The sequence below is a fragment of the Anabas testudineus genome, chromosome 13 (assembly GCF_900324465.2).
Source record: "Anabas testudineus chromosome 13, fAnaTes1.2, whole genome shotgun sequence".
Lineage (NCBI taxonomy): Eukaryota > Metazoa > Chordata > Actinopteri > Anabantiformes > Anabantidae > Anabas > Anabas testudineus.
In genome coordinates, this window is record NC_046622.1 from 19,898,834 (window position 1) to 19,919,701 (window position 20,868).

At 37.7% G+C, this 20,868-nt stretch overlaps 3 protein-coding genes across 3 annotated transcripts; all 3 read left to right on the top strand.

Annotated features, from left to right (window-relative positions):
• Positions 1 to 1,051: 1,051 nt before the first annotated feature.
• Positions 1,052 to 5,022, top strand: LOC113171833 (extracellular calcium-sensing receptor-like). Its single transcript, XM_026374573.1, is given in 7 exon segments — positions 1,052 to 1,287; positions 1,478 to 1,517; positions 1,519 to 1,776; positions 1,930 to 2,724; positions 2,872 to 3,099; positions 3,238 to 3,361; positions 4,109 to 5,022. Coding segments are annotated over 7 exon segments (2,595 nt in total).
• A 2,927-nt stretch (positions 5,023 to 7,949) lies between these two features.
• Positions 7,950 to 10,992, top strand: LOC113173244 (extracellular calcium-sensing receptor-like). The gene is made up of 5 exons (XM_026376648.1): positions 7,950 to 8,213; positions 8,345 to 9,139; positions 9,320 to 9,547; positions 9,690 to 9,813; positions 10,106 to 10,992. The coding sequence occupies exons 1-5, from the start codon at positions 7,950 to 7,952 to the stop codon at positions 10,990 to 10,992; spliced, it is 2,298 nt and encodes a 765-aa protein (XP_026232433.1).
• A 5,762-nt stretch (positions 10,993 to 16,754) lies between these two features.
• LOC113171865 (extracellular calcium-sensing receptor-like) lies at positions 16,755 to 20,352 on the top strand. Its single transcript, XM_026374607.1, has 6 exons — positions 16,755 to 16,987; positions 17,149 to 17,446; positions 17,601 to 18,395; positions 18,540 to 18,767; positions 18,874 to 18,997; positions 19,439 to 20,352. Exons 1-6 carry the CDS (start codon positions 16,755 to 16,757, stop codon positions 20,350 to 20,352), a joined length of 2,592 nt encoding a protein of 863 aa, XP_026230392.1.
• The last annotated feature ends 516 nt before the right edge of the window (positions 20,353 to 20,868 follow it).

Below are 20,868 nucleotides of genomic sequence, written 5' to 3' on the forward strand. Positions count from 1 at the left end.
CCTCCCTGGGGAGGTGTTTCGGACATGTCCCTCTGGAAGAAGGCCCCAAGGCAGACCTATGACACATTGGAGAGACTATGTCTCTCAGCTGGCCTGGGAGAGCCTTGGTGTTACCCTGGAATAGCTGGAGGAGGTGTCTGGGGAGAGGGAAAGTCTGGAATTCCCTGTTTATACAGATGCCACTGCTACCCAGCACCAGATAAGTGGAAGTAGATAGATGAATGGATGAATAGGATTATGGGAAATAAACTGGAAAGTACCTGAAATTGCAAATGACCAGGCTTTAGATATCAATAATTTTATGCTACATCAAGAAGTTATTTGGGGTGTAGTGTTGTAGTGTAGTTTTTCATGGAAACAGACAAAAACAAAATGACTTTAAAGTGACAAAGTCAAACAAAGGAAAATGCCTCCTAGAAGAGGATAAAACACAAAATATGTATATAACTAATAATAGACCAGGGTAGGACAGACAACACTGCAAGGGAGAAGAACAATTTTACTACATAATTAATAGGCAAGTATGAGAAAAACAAGGAAGTGGTAAATCTAAGAATCCAAAGTAGATGTTTAGCTGAGTGAAACTTAAATGCTAAAGTTTAGTGGAGGAAACAATAACAAGACTAAACATGGAAACATGAGCAGGAAATGACATAAAAACACAAAGGTGTTGAGAACATGCATGGACAGCAAGATACTCAGCACAGAAGTCAAACCAAGGCAACCAGATTTTTGGGGTCAAGGTACCTTGATGCTGGAATGAGTTGCTGGAAGAAATTTGACTGCCTCCGTTTCAATTTTTAAATGAAGATTACTTAGAATATACTTTATTGAATGGTTTGTTATTGTTTTATTTAACTACTCCTAATAATACTTTTCTTGGTGTTGTTAGAGTTATAGGCATACAGCCCCAACATGATTTCTTTGTACACTTCCTTTACACCGCCCATTTTTTTTCCTGTGCTCTACAATGTATATGTACCTAGAAAAGTTTTCGAACTACATTAAGGTACATGGGACTCCAATCAGTGGTTTACTTCTCTAGCACAGTATGACGTCCACACAGACATGGCTGGAGCAGGGTTGGACAAATTTACAGCTGTTGATTTTAGTGGTATCGCTCTCTCAGGCAGGTGAGATAGTGTGTAGACAGAGAGGAGATCCAGAGAACCCCCAGCTATTTAAAGATGGCAACATTATTTTAGGGGGAATCTTCGCTTTCCACAGCAGCTGGAAGGACAGACAGGAAACCTACACACACAAACCACTGCCACTGGAATGCACCAGGTACAGAAATATAACAGGTATAAAAGTTTTACCAAACCAAAGTATAAAAATTTTAATGTATTTTCTGAGATATGACATTTAAAATATGTATTAGTGTGTTTATTGATACTGGCAAATACTTAAATTTACTATCATATTGTTTCTGTTCATTTCTGCTGCTAGTACAAATATTTAAATTGTGTGCAACAAGTTTGAGTTTCAGAGAGTTCCAGTTTGCCCAGGCTATGCTTTTTTGCCATTGAAGAGGTTAATAACAGAACAGACCTACTACCCGGTATCTCTCTGGGATATGAACTGTATGATACATGTGGCTCTGTTGCCAGAAGTGTGAAGGTTGCACTGGCCTTAACTAATGGTAATGAAGCTGTGACTGCACCATCTGAGGCTCCATGTACCAGACCTGCACAAGTGCAGGCAGTTATGGGGGAGGCTTCTTCCTCTATTTGCATGGGTGTAGCTACTGTCATTGGGCCTTTTCATATCCCACTGGTGGGTAAGATTATAAAACTTATATTTCTGGCTATTATTATTATCATTATTTGTGGGTATTGTTATCAGTGAATTTTCCAACTGATAAGAACACCTGTGAGTATTTTATATTTTACATTTTTATCTTGGGAGGTCTTTTCATTTATCTTTTAGATCAGCCACTTTGCCACCTGTGCTTGTCTCAGTGATAAAACCAAGTACCCGTCCTTCCTCAGAACCGTACCCAGTGACTACTATCAAAGTAGAGCCTTAGCCCAGATCGTCAAGCACTTTGGTTGGACTTGGGTTGGAGCTATAAGAAGCAATAATGATTATGGTAACAATGGTATGGCTATATTCACAGAAACTGCACAGCAGCTGGGCATCTGTCTGGAATATTCTCTATCTATCTTTAGAACAGATCCACCAAACAAAATACAAAGAATTATCGAAATAATCAAGCTTTCAACTTCTAAGGTGATTGTTGCTTTCATGCCCTTCCCAGATATGGATGTTCTAATACATCAGTTGTCTCTGAACAACTTGACTGGGTACCAGTGGGTAGGCAGTGAGGGCTGGATCATTGATTCCCAAATTGCAGAAATGGATAAGAATAACATTCTGGATGGTGCCATAGGTTTGGCCATCCCCAAAGCACATGTCAGTGGCATGAAAGAATTCATAATAAATGTCAAGCCTCTCAGTTCAATGGGTAATAACATGTTTACAGAGTTCTGGGAGGCATTATTTAACTGTAACTTCAACCAGTCAAATCCCTTAGCAGAGAATCACAAAGAATGTACTGGACATGAAGATGTGAGTGGATTACAACACAGCTTCACTGATATGTCACTTATGCCCGTATTTAATAATCTTTATAAAGGCGTGTATGCTGTGGCTCATGCACTTCACAGTATTCTTGGCTGTAATGAAACATGTAACTCCAAGATGACATTAGATCCATTTACTGTGAGTGAAAAACTTTATTTTTACATTAAGTAGAAATATTTATGATTTTAGAAAAAGAAATGGCTACCATTTTTCTATCATGCTATTGATCCAACACACCCGCACTATGTTTGAGATTGTTAACTAAATTAATACATATCATTTTAGATTTTACAGCAGATTCAAAAAATTAATTTCAAAACAAAGGAAGGGGATGAAGTTTACTTTAATGAGAATGGAGACCCACCAGCAAAGTATGAAATTATAAACTGGCAGCCAACAGAAAATGGTGTTGCAGACTTTGTCACAGTTGGTCTTTATGATGCATCTTTACCTGCAGACAAACAGCTGAGTCTGCAAAATAAGTCATTAGTTTGGGCACAGAACTCAAAAGAGGTAACCTATAATATCACCACAGTAGGTCTTAGTATAATACAATTGTATTGCATCAAAATTAATATGTTTTTTTATAAGAAAACAGCTCTTTCATTTAAGTGCAGATATATTTTTCTCATAGTGATGTTGTTCATACAGGTTCCTGTGTCAGTTTGCAGTGAGAAATGTCCCCCAGGAACTCGCAAGGTTCTCCAGAAAGGAAAGCCTGTCTGCTGCTATGACTGTATAAGATGTGCAGAGGGAGAAATAAGTAATATAACAGGTCTAGTAATACTTAATTTTAGGTTTTCCATTAAAGTGAAGCCAAAATGAATTTGTATTTTATTTTAGTTTATCAGTCTAATATAGTCTAATTTTTTTTACCTACATAATTCATTTGTGACATATTATAGGGATGCCAGCTATATTAACTATAGGTGATGTCACAATTAGGACCTACTGAATCATAATTATGAAATCTGAATCTGTGATAATGCCATACCAAGTCATATTTATGAGATCCACATTTTATCCAGAAAATCCAGAAATTATGAGGGAAAAGTTAATTATCTAAGAGGCCAGGGCAGACATTGGGGCTGACTTTGCCTTATTTAATCTGCTTTAATGTCTTTTTGAGACTGAGATATATTAATCTCTCAGGGTAATGTGGATGGTGTAGAAGTTGCCATTAATGATATTGCAATTGCACACATTGACCCCTCCTACCTGGCTCAAGAAGAGACCAGTGGCCGAGCAAGCTAAACAGTGAATGGACAGCAATGTTAGAGAGAACAGAAGAATATATCAGAAAAAAAGTGTTATTTTCTAATTCACAATTCACAGTTGGCATGTTCTAAACAATTGTGGTTTATGAATAATGATAAGGCCATGTAGTTGTCATACAATTATCCGCATAGCACCTGGTAATAGTGTACTGTCGGTCTTATATGTGCAAATAGTGATGTAAGAAGAAAACTATGTAAACAAATTACTCAGCAATATTAACATCTGCTTTATTATTACTTGTCAGATTCTACCACCTGTGTGCGATGCTGGCCTGAATTCTGGTCCAATGACAGAAGAGATGCCTGTGTGAAGAAGGAAGCAGAGTTTCTATCATTTGAAGAAATTATGGGAGCACTGCTCACTGCAGCATCTTTATTTGGAACATGCATGACTGCTGTTGTATCATTCATCTTCTTCAGATACAGGAAAACTCCTATTGTCAGGGCCAACAACTCTGAGCTGAGCTTCCTGCTGCTCTTCTCCTTGATTCTGTGTTTCCTGTGTTCTCTGACCTTTATCGGCCGACCCTCTGAGTGGTCCTGCATGCTGAGACACACAGCATTCGGCATCACCTTTGTCCTCTGTATCTCTTGTGTTCTGGGGAAAACTATGGTGGTGTTAATGGCCTTCAGGGCTTCACTTCCAGGCAGTAATGTGATGAAATGGTTTGGACCAACACAGCAGAGACTCAGTGTTCTGGCTTTCACTCTCATCCAGGTTGTAATATGTATCCTCTGGTTAACAATTTCTCCTCCTTTTCCATTTAAGAACTTTAAAGAAATCAAAGACAAAATCATCTTAGAATGTGCTCTGGGTTCAACTGTGGGATTTTGGGCTGTACTTGGGTACATAGGCCTTCTGGCCTCTTTCTGTTTCATTCTTGCTTTTCTAGCTCGGAAACTACCTGATAACTTCAATGAGGCCAAATTTATCACCTTCAGCATGTTGATCTTCTGTGCAGTGTGGATTACTTTTATTCCAGCTTATGTCAGCTCACCCGGGAAGTTCAGTGTTGCTGTAGAGATATTTGCTATTCTGGCCTCCAGTTTTGGACTGTTAATTTGTATTTTTATTCCAAAATGTTACATTATCTTACTGAATCCAGAGAAGAACACAAAAAAGAATATGATGGGGAAAGTAGCATCAAAGACAATCTGAGATATTCAAAAATATACAGCAGTAATGTTTGCAAAGACAATCTAAGTTTTGCACATTATTGTAATAATAATAATATTATTGTAATAATATTTTGACACACAATATTTTTTACCTTCAGTTTATTAGTATATTTCTTACCCTACATAATTAATTTGTGACATATTATGAGGATGCCAGCATTGAAATATAGTTTAATGTACATTGGTCTAATCCTTTATCTTTAATTAAGTACAAATGAATGCAATTGCAATTGATTTTATTTGTAATTGGTGATTAAATCTAAATACTTTAAATTTTCTTGTCTTGTTTTTTTCTGCTTTGAGGGATGTCCAGAAACTGGTGTGAAGCAGTGGTTCTGGGCTGACTGGTTCAGGGTCTAGAACAAACAGAATATTAGGTGACTTGTGAGTATGGATGCTGGAAAGTTTGGTAAGTCCAGGGTCCGGAGAGTGGTGAGGGGCACCAGTAGTAAAGCTTGAGAGCAAGTAAGTTTTTCTGAAATGAGGGAGACTGAGAAGATCCAGAGCAACAGATAACATCCATAAGAATAAGAGAATGGATGCACAAGTACCAATTGACAGTCAAAACAGAACAAGTGAGAGTTAGGTAAACGAAACTACAACAGAACAAGTAGGCAACGGCCAAACAGGTATTGAAGCAGGTTTTGTGAAACAGCTGGAGAATCAAAGTCAATCTGGTGGTTTGGTGTTGACTGCAGACCTGCTTTTAGAGAGACTGGTGCACAGCTCAGTCTAATCAGGTAATCAGGCAGAGAGGAGAGTGGAGAGGCTCAGACAGATAGTAACAATCAGACCATACATAGGCAGAACAGAAAGTGAGACCTGAAACCTTGACACAGAATTGGTAGAAACATGCAAAAAGCAAAATTGGTGGAGGCAGATGGCTGCGGGTACACCAGGTAAAATGAATTTCACTTACAGATCCGATCAGGTGGACATAGAGTGAGGTCCAAGGTCAGGTTCCAAATTCTGAATCCCTGAGTCAGAAACCGGAAACAAAGGCTGGACAGTGGCTTTGAATCAGTGGCACAATCTGGCAAAAACTGTATGATTGCAGACCTGCTTGTAAAGAAAACCAGGAAGCACAGGTCCTACTGATGAAGGTGATTAGTGAGTTTAAGACTTTAATGGAATTTGCCCTAAGTCTATCATTGAGCTATCGAGTCCATATGAAATCGAATGAGTCAGAGATCATCTGCTCAAGGCTGATTGCTAATACCCAGGCCTAAGAAACAAACCAGAAGCAACCAGGCCTCTGGGGTCCAAGTTCCTCAACACTGGAATGAGTCACTGGAGGAAATCAGACATCTATGTTTTAATTTTATAATCTCTCTTAAAAACCTGCATACTTAGAATCACCTTCCCTTGATTTGTTTTGTTTTTTGTCTTTTACGTTTTAAATATTTTTTTTATTTTTCAGTTTTATATCAATCATTTTTACATTTATTACATTTTATATTTTTACACTTTTTAACAACTTCTTTTTTATATAGTTTGTTTTCTATTTATTAATTGTCCATTTTCTATAGTTCACTCCAGTTTTTCCCCTTTTTATTATTTTGTTCTTTCTTTTTTCCTTCAGTGTTAGAGTGTTATATGCATGTTTAACAAAGTAGAACACATGCTGAATTTATGCACATTCTGCCCTTGCTGCTTTGTGAATATAATGTATTCATACCCAACCCGTGTGCGTGAAATAGCTAAGGTGGCGTTGGGTGTTGGGGAAAGGTGAGTGAAATTTTGCTTATGTTTTATTGTGAGACCAGCTTCTGGAATTGTTTCACTGGAGGACAAACAGCGTTTATGTCATGATTTGAACTCAAGTACAGCATTCATATATTGTGTTCAGTATATGAAGGACTACAGTTGCATTTGGCTTTGTTAGAGTGATCAAACATAATGTCACACTGGCAAAATGGAGTGACTCAGAAAGCTATGATGTGCAAGTCGTTATAGTTTATTAGAATTAACTAGACCCCAGATTTACTCCAACTCTAAGTTTAGCCATTAAATTCTTCATGCTACAAATGGCACATTGAAGCAGCACATAACCCACACGTAGCTGCAGGAAAATTAATCTGTGATTATGCTCATGTTGTACTTTACATACATTACCTGTGTTTAGAAAATCATGTATACATTGTCCAGAACTAGTAAAAACATGTAGTGCCAAATCTATATAACGTCACTTTTAGCAGGGTTTAGCAAGGCAAGCTCTAAGCTTAAAACCAGAGGCAGTCTGGCCTATAGGGTTTAGGGTACCTCGACCAGAAATTAGACAGATATTATTCTATTATTATCAATATCATTATCATTATTATAAGCTTACAGACCCAAAATGTTATCACTTCCTCCCACTTAACCCAGTTGTAGATTTTTTTCCAGTGCTCTACAATGTATAAATAGCAAGAAAAAGTGTTTGATCTACATTAAGGTACATGGGACTCCATGTAGTTGTTTATTTCTCTAGCACAGTATGACGTCCACACAGAAGTGCTTAGAGCAGGGATGGGCAAATTTACAGCTGTTGTTTTTAGTGGTATCGCTCTCTCAGGCACAGGAGACAGTTTGCAGGCAGAGAGGTGATCCTGAGAACCCCCAGCTATTTAAAGATGGTGACATTATATTGGGGGGGATCTTCTCTTTTCACAGCAGCTGGAAGGACAGACAGGAAACCTACACACACAAACCACTGCCACTGGAATGCATCAGGTACAGAAATATTCTAGGTTTTACACAACCAAGAATGAAATTTAAAATTTAGAATACTCCATTGTGTGTGTATTAATGCGATCAAATACTTCAATGTTCTAGTCTGCTGTTTCTGTTTCAACTTCTGCTTAGTAGAAATGTTTAAAACTGTCTGTATCAAGTCTGAATTTCAGAGAGTTCCAGTTTGCCCAGGTTATGCTATTTGCCATTGAGGAGATTAATAACAGAACAGACCTACTACCTGGTATATCTCTGGGATATAAAATATATGATACTTGTGGCTCTGTTGCCAGAAGTGTGAAGGTTGCACTTGCATTGGCTAATGGTGAAGACATTGTTTCTGAACCATCTGAGGCTCCATGTACCAAACCTGCACAAGTTCAGGCAATTATGGGAGAGACTGCTTCCTCTCCTTGCATGGGTATAGCTACTGTCATTGGACCTTTTCATATCCCACTGGTGGGTAAGAATAACAACATTATATTTATGAAACAAATATTAGAATGATATTGATTATTATTAGTAATTGATTCTGCTATAAGTAACAGACATGATTTTGTTGATGTTTTAAATTTTACATTTCATTTTAGATCAGCCACTTTGCCACCTGTGCTTGCCTCAGTGACAAAACCAAGTACCCGTCCTTCCTCAGAACAATACCCAGTGACTATTATCAGAGCAGAGCTCTGGCTCAGTTAGTCAAACATTTTGGTTGGACTTGGGTTGGAGCAATAAGAAGCAATAATGATTATGGTAACAATGGTATGGCTATATTCACAGAAGCTGCACAGCAGCTGGGAATCTGTCTGGAATATTCTGTGTCTTTCTTTAGAACAGATCCACCAAACAAAATACAAAAGATAATTGAAATGATCAAACATTCTACTTCCAAGGTCATTGTTGCTTTCCTGCACTTTCCAGATATGGACGTGCTAATACATGACTTGTCTCAACATAGTCTGACTGGGTATCAGTGGGTAGGCAGTGAGAGCTGGATCATTGATTCCCAAATAGCAGAAATGGATAAGAATAACATTCTGGATGGTGCCATTGGTTTGGCCATCCCCAAAGCACATGTCACTGGCATGAAAGAGTTTATATTAGATGTGAAGCCACTGGGTTTATTGGATGCTGATATAATTACAGAGTTCTGGGAGACATTATTTAGCTGTAAGTTCAGGCAGTCAAATTTATTAGTAGAAAATCACAAAGAATGTACTGGACATGAAGATGTGAGTGGATTACAACACAGCTTCACTGATATGTCACTTATGCCCATATTTAATAATCTTTATAAAGGCGTGTATGCTGTGGCTCATGCACTTCACAGTATTCTTGGCTGTAATGAAACATGTAACTCCAAGATGACGTTAGATCCATTTACGGTGAGTGAATACTTAACTTTTTTAACTTTTTTTTCATTATTTCACAACAAAATAATTACAATTTCATAATGAAAATAAATGGCTACTCTCTTTCTGTCATGCTATGGATGCAACACACCTGCATTATGTATGTGACAGTTAACTAAATGAATACATCTATTTTAATACATCTATTTTTAGATTTTACAGCGCACTCGAGAAATTAATTTCAAAACAAAAGAAGGAGAAGAAGTTTACTTTAATGAGAATGGAGACCCACCAGCAAAGTATGAAATTATAAACTGGCAGCCAACAGAAAATGGTGTTGTGGACTTTGTCACAGTTGGTCTTTATGATGCATCTTTACCTGCAGACAAACAATTGAGTCTGCAAAATAAGTCTTTAGTATGGGCACAGAACTCAAAACAGGTAACCTATAATATCACCACTGTACAGCTTATTTTCAATATAATTGTACTGATATTGTATCGTAATTAATAAGAGGCTGACCAAGACAACAACTTTAGTTGTCTTCAGTGTGAGTTTTTTATAGTCATTTTTGTTCATACAGGTGCCTGTGTCAGTTTGCAGTGAGAAATGTCCCCCAGGAACTCGTAAGGTTCTCCAGAAAGGAAAGCCTGTCTGCTGCTATGACTGTATAAGATGTGCAGAGGGAGAAATGAGCAACACTACAGGTCTAGTGATACTTAATCCAAGGTTTTACACTAAATTGAAACACAAATGGGTCTTATATTAGTACATGCCAATGTTTAGAAATCCACAATGTTTCTTTTATTTTCTTTCATTATAATTTTTTTTTTACTAATTTCCAAATATAGATAATCATTTTAGCTTTGATGAAAGCAAACTTATTCTTTTTAAACAGAAAAAAGACAATTTACTTCATAGCTTAAAAAAGGAACAGGTCTTACTTGATATCACTGCATCAATAATGATCAAGTCATCTGCTTTATTATTACTTGTCAGATTCTATCACCTGTGTGAGATGTCAGCCTGAATTCTGGTCCAATGACAGAAGAGAGGCCTGTGTAAAGAAGGAAGCAGAGTTTCTATCATATGAAGAAATTATGGGAGCACTGCTCACTGCAGCATCTTTATTTGGAACATGCATGACTGCTGTTGTAGCATTCATCTTCTTCAGATACAGGAAAACTCCTATTGTCAGGGCCAACAACTCTGAACTGAGCTTCCTGCTGCTCTTCTCCTTGACTCTGTGTTTCCTGTGTTCTCTGACATTTATCGGCCGACCCTCTGAGTGGTCCTGCATGCTGAGACACACAGCATTCGGCATCACCTTTGTCCTCTGTATCTCTTGTGTTCTGGGGAAAACTATGGTGGTGTTAATGGCCTTCAGGGCCTCACTTCCAGGCAGTAATGTGATGAAATGGTTTGGACCAACACAGCAGAGACTCAGTGTTCTGGCTTTCACTCTCATCCAGGTTGTAATATGTATCCTCTGGTTAACAATTTCTCCTCCTTTTCCATTTAAGAACTTTAAAGAAATCAAAGACAAAATCATCTTAGAATGTGCTCTGGGTTCAACTGTAGGATTTTGGGCTGTACTTGGGTACATAGGTCTTCTGGCCTCTTTCTGTTTCATTCTTGCTTTTCTGGCTCGAAAACTACCTGATAACTTCAATGAGGCCAAATTTATCACCTTCAGCATGTTGATCTTCTGTGCAGTGTGGATCACGTTTATTCCAGCTTATGTCAGCTCTCCTGGGAAGTTCAGTGTTGCTGTAGAGATATTTGCTATTCTGGCCTCCAGTTTTGGACTGTTAATTTGTATTTTTCATTCCAAAATGTTACATTATCTTACTGAAGACCAGAGAAGAATACAAAAAAGAATATGATGGGGAAAGTAGCATCAAATAACTTCTGAAACCATTGTAATTGTTCATACTAGTATACTAAACTGTCAAGTAGACACTTATTTTCATTTTATGGAACAATCATAGTCTACCAGTCTCATATTTTTGCACATAATTTATTTGACATATACTTAGTATGACAGTATTTAATGTAATGTCATATACAATAATATAATTCAATATGTTACATTACAAATAAATACACTGGCTTAACATATTTGTGATTACTCATTTAACGTCTGATATCATTAAAAAAGCATTATTAGGCATTAAAATGTACATGCATCAATTAAAGTTTGAAGTAAGTTTTTGTTTTTTCTCATGAGGCAAAGTTCACAAATGCTAAAGATTATTCATTGTTAATGTTTTATTTTTTGAGACCCTTACAATAAAGATGCAGTTTATTCTGCATTTTACTACTTCATCTTCAACTAAAATAATCTTATGAACTGATCCTGGCTATTACTGAAAATCCTGAAATGCATCCTAATACAATTACTGGTAAACTTACTACTGAGTATTATAGCAGGAGTTTTCTTAAAACCTACGTCATTTAAAGATAAGTGTTATATAATATAGTGTTTAGCGTACTGTAGTTAGATTCTGTATTTATAGTATTTGTAATCTTTTTTTGATGGGAATGAAATAATGTTAAATAAATTACATTGTTAGTTCTGTTGTGAACTATGACCCTATCATTTACAATACTTTATTGATCCCGTTGGGGTTCGACAGCTGCTACGGGTTTCAGTGTCTTGTCCAAGGACACCTCAGCAAGTAGCCAGGAGGAACCGGGGATCAAACTATTCACCCTGGGGTACATAGATGACTGCATTACCTAGCTACTGCCGCCCAAAAGTTAAGTCCTTCAAGCCAGATTCAAACAAGCAACCTAAGAATTCCAACATTCACCCCTACAGTCCTCCGCTCTACCAACTGAGCTATTGAAGGGACATAATATAATTTCATATATGGATATATAGATGTATGAATACAGGCAGAGTGTCAAAGTTCAGTCATTTTAGTTGTACTGTGAGTTTAATGTTAGCAGAATTGTTCAGGTGAGTACTAGCTAACAATGTGGCAGTGTCACTATTATGACCCTTTTGTGGGTTAAAAAACAGGTCCCTGAAGTCCATAAAATGTGCCTGTTGTGAGGCTTTTGTTAATGGACCCAATTACATAGCCAGACACAAAGATTCTCAGGGTTTAAGAGTGGGGTTGGGTGCAGATGCAGTGAAGCCTCAGACCAGTGGGCAAAGTCAGTCTGAGGAGGAGACAGAGTGTGAGAAAAATTTAAATGCAATTCACAGTCCAAGTCTAAAAAACAAAATCCAATCCACTGGAGAATAGAGAAGGTCCAGAGCCAGATAAACAGAGCTCAGAGATAAACAGAGTCAGAAGCTCCTAGAGGATGCCAGAGAACCAAACAGGGCCAGGGGTCATATGCCAGAGAATAAGGATCACACTCATAGTAATGCAGGGGCCAGAGGCAGAGAAGAGCAGATTCACGTCAGAATTGGGGGTCAGGTCCAAAGATCAAAATATGAGGTTTGTCAGGATGAATTCTGAAGAGTCGATGCAGAGATCTGGGCTGTGATCAGAGCAGACAATCTAGCAACCAGGTTGCAGGTACTGCTTGAAAACTGCTTCCTTATTTGGAGAGATTAAATCAAAGTGTTCCTTGTAGGCTTCATTTAAACAAGCACCAAAACTATATAATTGTGTGGCGATTGCTCTGGCTTACATTTTACAAGACATTGCAGCAAAATATGAACCACTTCACTGCTACACGCAGCTAGGCCTTAGACATCATTAATGACGTCACTCACTGTAAACAATACAAGCCTCAATATGCACTTTTAACACTTTCCTGATTTCTCAACGCACACTTTGAAGCATTGGCACAGTACAACCCATCGCTATCGTCTTTATACCGATATACAGACCTGCAATTTGCTGATTCTAACCTGGGATTCATAGGTCTGTTCCTCTTGATCTAACCTATTTTGCCTTTCTGCCTGCCATACTCACTTTTCCCCCATCACCACTCCAGGAACCCAGGACTACATTACCCAGCTCTCCTTGTCCAGCCTCGGCTGCTTCCTGAATCTCTATTCCTAGTTTGCATTCTGCTTATAACCCCACAGTTACTAATACTGTCTCTTTTAGACCCTGAACCTGCCAACCCAGATTCACTGTGTCATACACATTCCCAGACCTCCCTCATCACACTCAAGCTTCTTAAAATAAAACTGGTTGTGGTCAAAACCTTACAGTAGGGCTGGTATAAAGGGGATGGGTATGATGCAGCTATATTGTTAGGTTGTTTAGAAATGTAACAGGCCAATTAATTAATTTAAACCATCAACATTCTCTTAGACCCTGTCCTGACTGTTACAGTTCCTCCCTCTGCCCTTGTCTGTGGGTTTTGTTTTGTTTCTGTTCCTTGTCTCACCCTCCTGCCACACCCACATATGGACTTCCTCTTCCCCCACTCTCCACACACCGGACTAATTAGATTCATTTCACCTGTTACTCCCTCCATTTTATAAGCACCCCTCAGTGCTCAGTTCGATGCTGGTTTGTTGTATTTCATGATCATTCATGCTCATGTTATCATCCACCACCCTGGTTAGTTTGTGTTTTTTGTTTGTCTGTCAGGAACCTCTGTTTTGTTAGTATGTTTGAACTGTTTGGTCTGCGTTTATGCAACGTTGTTTAGTTGGTACTTTGTCCTGTTAGCTTTGTGTGTTTTGTTCGTGTTTTCCTGCCACCGGCAGTGATTTTCGTTTGTCACTTTGTATTTCTATTAGTGAGTTGTAGTTCGTATTTTTGTCTAGTGATTTATTAGTTGGTACTTTGTAGGTTTGTCAAGGTTTTTTTTTTTTTTTCTTTTTTTTTGTACTATCCGCCGTGTGTTCGGATCTCTTTCATTTGATACTTTGTTAGTTTGTGTTAGTTCCCTGTGTCGCCTGACCTTTTTGTTAATAAATATATCTTTTTTTTTTTTTTTCGTACCCGTTTGGTTCCCTGTCAGTTCGTTTGTTAGTTCGTAACAGAACAAACCAGCCAGCTTTGCGACCATGGAATTCCCTCATTCCGCCACTGGTCGCTCCATTTTTCTCCCCTGCTCCCGTTTTGTTTATGGAGCGGATAGTTCAGATGAGGATACCCTGGACTTTTATGGCACTGCACTCACCTCACCAGACCCTTTTGAAACCCGTTGCCTTGAGCCCTGAGGAGGCCCACTCTATTTATGCAGAGCTCAAAGGCCAGTCAGCTCCTGAACTAGACCTACGGAGCGGCTGTTCAGTTAGCCAGCCTCCATTGTTTAGTGATGCCCAGTACTCACTGTATGAGAGAACCTACCTGTGTGGATGGGATTTCCCAGCAAGCGTCAACGTCCACGTCGGAGGCGGAAGGCTCCCCGGGTTCCAGGGTCAGTTGCAGCCGTTGCTCCGGGTTCAGATCCGGTCATTACAGCTAATGCTGCTTTAGTTAGCCCTGCAGCTACCCATGCTGCTTTAGTTAGCCCTGCAGCTACCCATGCTGCTTTTGTTGGTCCTGCAGCCCAGGCTGCTTTGGTCACGGATCCGGCTCCAGTTCCTGTCACTGTTCCTGTTCCTGGTCCTTCAGCTGTCCTCATATAACCTCGCCTAGGTCAAAGTCGTTGTTTCGTCCCGGGTCTGATCACTTGCTCGCATCCTCTAGCTCCCTCAATTATTTTTGTTAAAGGCCACATGTCCACTGATCTTGAGTTATGGAGTTCTCTACTCAAAAAGCCTACTCTTGACTCACAGGTTTTAGCCAATTATACATCAATAACCAATCTGCCCTTAATCTTTTTAAAATCCTTGAAAAAGTAGTCTTAAAGCAATTATGTGACCACCTGCAAAAGAATAACCTGTATGAAGATTTCCAGTCAGGATTTGGAGTATATCGTAGTACAGAAACAGCACTGATAAGGATCACTAGCCATCTCCTCCTAGTGCCAGACAACTGGCTTCTCTTTATGCTCGTTAGATTTTAGCTCTGCATTTAACTCTATTGATCCCAACATTTTAATACAAAGACTGGAATATGTAATTGAGATTAATGCAATATCAATAGGCCGGCCTAAAAGTTATCAGATTTCAGTTTGTTCTTTTTAATAAGTCTTCCATGGAAACAAGTTACTAAAGGAGTTCCACAGGGTTCTATGCTTGGACTGATTCTTTTTACTTTTGATATGTCCCTTTTAGGCAATATTATTAGGAAACACCATAAATTTCCATTGCTATGCAGATGATGCCCAGCAATATTTATCTATTAAACCAGGTAAAACAAATCAATTAGTCAAACTTTAATTAAATTTAAAAGAAACAAAGGCCTGGATATGCTCTAATTTTCTACTCTTTTATTAAAAAAAGATAGAGATTATTCTAGTAATAAGTAATACTGTGAGGAAGTTATCTTTGACCAGGATCTTCTTTACTTCATGCATTAAAAGAAATATATAAAAACTGGATTCTTCCACCTAGGAATATAGCTAAAATTAGGAGCATCCCAAAGCAGCGTCTCAAAGTGATGCTGAAAAACTAGTCCAAGCATTTGTCATTATTGAGAACCTCACCATGAGAAAGGAAAAAGTATGTGAACCCTTTGAATAATTACCTCAAAAACGTTAATTGGACTTATTGATATAACTTAAGAAAAATTGTTTGGAGGTGTGGACTAGAGCTACTTTGACTGACAAAAAACACTCAAAGTTTTTGAGTCTGCTCCGCACAAGAAGAAAATGCTTATGTGAGCCATGCCTCGCAACAAGGAGCAAGGCATGGAAAGGGTTAAAAAGGGATGTCAAAGTCAAATTCACTAGTCTACAGTTAGTCAAAAAATCTACAAATAGAGACACTTTGATACTATGGCTACTCTACCAAGAAGTGGGCGGCCAGTCAAATGACTTTAAGAACACAACAAACACTCATCAGTGAGGTAAAGAAACAACCTTGAGTGACAGTCAATTTTGCATAAAAAAGGCACATCATATCACTATAAACGTCATCCCAATCGAAAAGTATGGTGGGCCATCATTGGACCTGCTTTGTTGTATCAGGGCCTGGCCAACATGCAGTGATTGAGGGGAAGATGAATTCATGAAAAACATTCTCCACCTACTGTGAGAATGACAAACTGGCATGACATGCAGTACTGTACTACAAATACACACATACACAAAATAAAGGAAAAAAAATTAAACAGCATGTGTGAGTGTTTAATTTTTACAAGGTATGATCTAAAATACTTTCCTACTAATCGGGAGTACCAACATTCTGTAGACTGAAAAAATTACAATTAACAATAGAACTAACTGAATTAAAACTCTCCTAAATACATAGAGAAATAATAAATTGATATTTGGATGTATCCAAATATTGACTAATGAAGACCAAAGAAAAATGTGTATAGATAATGTCCATCTGGCATTATTTCTGTTCTGCTCAAATTTTCAGTGGAAATTTAATTAATTAGATTGTTAAATCTAAATATTAATTAGAAAAAAGTGCAGCACAACTACGTATTCTTTTCTGAAAAAAAGTTCAGACATTATATTTGAAATCGGTTTATAGTCCCAAAATGCCTCCTTCCTCCCACACCACTTGTGAATATCCATTTTTGTTCTTAAAAAAAAAAAAAGGTGATTTAAAATGTATATATAGGTCCATGTGATTTCAGCGAGTGCTTTAGTTCTCACAGGCATTATGACGTGTAACAAGAAGTGGCTAGATTGGGGCTGGGCAATTTTACAGCTGTTGCTGGTAGTATTCCTCTGTCAGGCAGAGGAGACAGTTTGCAGGCACAGAAGTGATCCTGAAAATCCACAGCTTTCTAATGATGGTGACATTGTATTGGGGGGAATCTTCTCTTTCCACAGCAGCTGGAAGGAGAGACAGGAAACCTACAGAGATAAACCACTACCTCTGGAATGCACCAGGTACAGATACAATACAGGTCCAAAAGTTTACAAACTGAGTGTTATATTACAATATAATCTAGTGTGTGTATTGGCACAATCAAACACTTACATTTGCTATTCTATTGTTTTACTATAACTTATATTGCTAGGTAAAATATTTAAAACTGTGTCAATTGAAGTTTGAGTTTCAGAGAGCTCCAGTTTGCCCAGGCTATGCTTTTTGCCATTGAGGAAATTAATAACAGGACAGACCTACTACCTGGCATCTCTCTGGGATATAAAATGTATGATACTTGTGGCTCCATAGCCAGAAGTGTAAAGGTTGCACTGTCCTTGGCTAATGGTAATGAAATTGTGTCTACACCTTCCAACTCTGCATGTAGCAGACCTGCACAAGTGCAGGCCATCATGGGAGATACTTCTTCCTCTCTTTGTATAGCTGTATCTACTGTTATTGGACCCTTTCAGATCCCAATGGTAGGTAATATTTATAACCTAAAAGTTGTATTAGTTAAGAATTATTATTTTTATTCTGCAAGCTGTTATTCCAACAGTTAGGAACAAATTGGATTTTGTGAATGTTTTTTATTTACATTTTTATCTTAGGAGGACTTTGGTTTTTTTCTTTTAGATCAGCCACTTTGCCACCTGTGCTTGTCTCAGTGACAAAACCAAGTACCCATCCTTCCTCAGAACAATACCTAGTGACTATTATCAGAGCAGAGCTCTGGCTCAGTTGGTCAAACACTTTGGTTGGACTTGGGTTGGAGCTATAAGAAGCAATAATGATTATGGCAATAATGGTATAGCTATATTCACAGAAACTGCACAGCAGCTGGGAATCTGTCTGGAATATTCTGTATCTTTCTTTAGAACAGATCCACCAAACAAAATACAAAAAATTATTGAAATGATCAAGGTTTCAACTTCTAAGGTGATTGTTGCCTTCCTGCCCTTCGCAGATATGGATGTACTAATGTATATGTTGTCTAAATACAACTTGACTGGCTACCAGTGGGTAGGTAGTGAGGGTTGGATGGTTGATTCTGTAATTGCAGAAATGGATAAAAATCACATTCTGGATGGTGCTATAGGCCTGTCTATCCCCAAAGCACATGTCAGTGGCATGAGAGAGTTCATATTAAACTTCAAACCAGTCAATTCATCAGGCAATGACATGGTAGCAGAATTCTGGGAGGCATTATTTAACTGTAAGTTCAAACAGTCAAATTCATCAACAGAAAATCAGAGAGTATGTACTGGACATGAAGATCTGGGTGGACTGCAACAGAGCTTTATTGATATGTCACTTATGCCCATATTTAACAATGTCTATAAAGGAGTGTATGCTGTGGCTCATGCACTTCATAGAATTCTTGGTTGTAATAAAACATGTGACTACAAGGCGCAGCTAGATCCATTCACAGTAAGTGCATACTTAAATGTTCAAGATTTGAGATTTTATAAAAAAATGACAAAAAAAATTTTTACATTCCTAAAACATTCCTAAAAAATAAACTACTTCTGTGCTGCTTATCAAAATTAAATGAAGGAAAAAATATAATTTTAGATTTTACAGAACACAAGAAAGATTCATTTCACAACAAAAGAAGGAGATGAAGTTTACTTTAATGAGAATGGAGACCCACCAGCAAAGTATGAAATTATACACTGGCAGCGAACAGAAAATGGTGTTGTGGACTTTGTCACAGTTGGTCTTTATGATGCATCTTTACCTGCAGACAAACAGCTGAGTCTGCAAAATAATTTGTTAGTTTGGGCACAAAAGTCAAAACAGGTAAGCTATTATATCACCACTATACGTATCAATTGCAATATAATTGTATTAATATATCAATATTATTTTCAGTGTGCTTTTTATTATAGCAATGTTGTTCATGCAGGTTCCTGTGTCAGTGTGCAGTGAGAAATGTCCCCCAGGAACTCGCAAGGTTCTCCAGAAAGGAAAGCCTGTCTGCTGCTATGACTGTATAAGATGTGCAGAGGGAGAAATAAGCAACATTACAGGTTTAGTAATACAAAAGTTTTCCACTGAATCAAAGCATGGAAAACTTTTTTTTTTTGTTTAGTCAATAAAAAAAAACAAAAAAAAAAAAAAAACGTTTTTTTAACTAAACAGTATTATATTATAAGAAGTACTGATATATATTTTGATTGTCGTTTTCATGAGAAAGCATTGTTTTTCAATTGCTGAATATTACAGAAATGCCAAGACAATTTGGTTAACTTTATTTTCAAATACCTTTTCAATACATAACATATGATATATTTGAAGAAAGTAAAACTTAACTGAAATGACTGTGTAAATGATGAGCATGCTGTAGAGTTTTTAATACAACTATCCACATAGCATCTCGTAATAATGTCATATATGAATATTTGAAAAGTCAACATTGGGATCTAAAACTACTTATGAAGTTTAATTTCTGCTTTATTATTACTTGTCAGATTCTATCACCTGTGTGCGATGTCAGCCTGAATTCTGGTCCAATCAGAGAAGAGATGCCTGTGTAAAGAAGGAAGCAGAGTTTCTATCATATGAAGAAATTATGGGAGCACTGCTCACTGCAGCATCTTTATTTGGAACATGCATGACTGCTGTTGTAGCATTCATCTTCTTCACATACAGGAAAACTCCTATTGTCAGGGCCAACAACTCTGAACTGAGCTTCCTGCTGCTCTTCTCCTTGACTCTGTGTTTCCTGTGTTCTCTGACCTTTATCGGCCGACCCTCTGAGTGGTCCTGCATGCTGAGACACACAGCATTCGGCATCACCTTTGTCCTCTGTATCTCTTGTGTTCTGGGGAAAACTATGGTGGTGTTAATGGCATTCAAGGCTTCACTTCCAGGCAGTAATGTGATGAAATGGTTTGGACCAACACAGCAGAGACTCAGTGTTCTGGCTTTCACCCTCATCCAGGTTGTAATATGTATCCTCTGGTTAACAATTTCTCCTCCTTTTCCATTTAAGAACTTTAAAGAAATCAAAGACAAAATCATCTTAGAATGTGCTCTGGGTTCAACTGTGGGATTTTGGGCTGTACTTGGGTACATAGGCCTTCTGGCCTCTTTCTGTTTCATTCTTGCTTTTCTGGCTCGGAAACTACCTGATAAATTTAATGAGGCCAAATTTATCACCTTCAGCATGTTGATCTTCTGTGCAGTGTGGATTACTTTTATTCCAGCTTATGTCAGCTCTCCTGGGAAGTTCAGTGTTGCTGTAGAGATATTTGCTATTCTGGCCTCCAGTTTTGGACTGTTAATTTGTATTTTTATCCCAAAATGTTATATTATCTTACTGAAACCAGAGAAGAACACAAAAAAGAATATGATGGGGAAAGGTGCACCAAAGACAACCTGAAATAATTCTAATTTTATACACCAATACATTAAACTAATGTTAATTTCATGGATTAATTGGAGTTTACCAGTCTCATAGATTTCCATACAACTAATTTGTGTCATATAAGAGGCATGACAGAATTATGTAATGTGATATAAAACAGAATTATTCAGTATCTGTATTAAGTACAAATAAACCTTCTGGCCTTACACATTTTTATTACTCATTTAAAAACACTTAAAAAAAAAACACACATCATCCTTTGCAGCATGATATATGTTTTTGGACAGTTGGGCATCTTGCACCATGCAGGACCAGGAATTGCATTTATTGAGACTGTTGTTAGGATTCAAATTACTCTCAATCAATCAAGTCATAGCCATGTTTAGTATGCTATATCTACAATCTGTATTCATAGTATTCACTTGTCTCGTCTTTTTCGTGATGGGAATTAAATAATATTATATATGACATTGATGGTAAATGTTAATGTTAAATCTACTGTAAAATCAGAGTTTTTAATGGCAACAATAA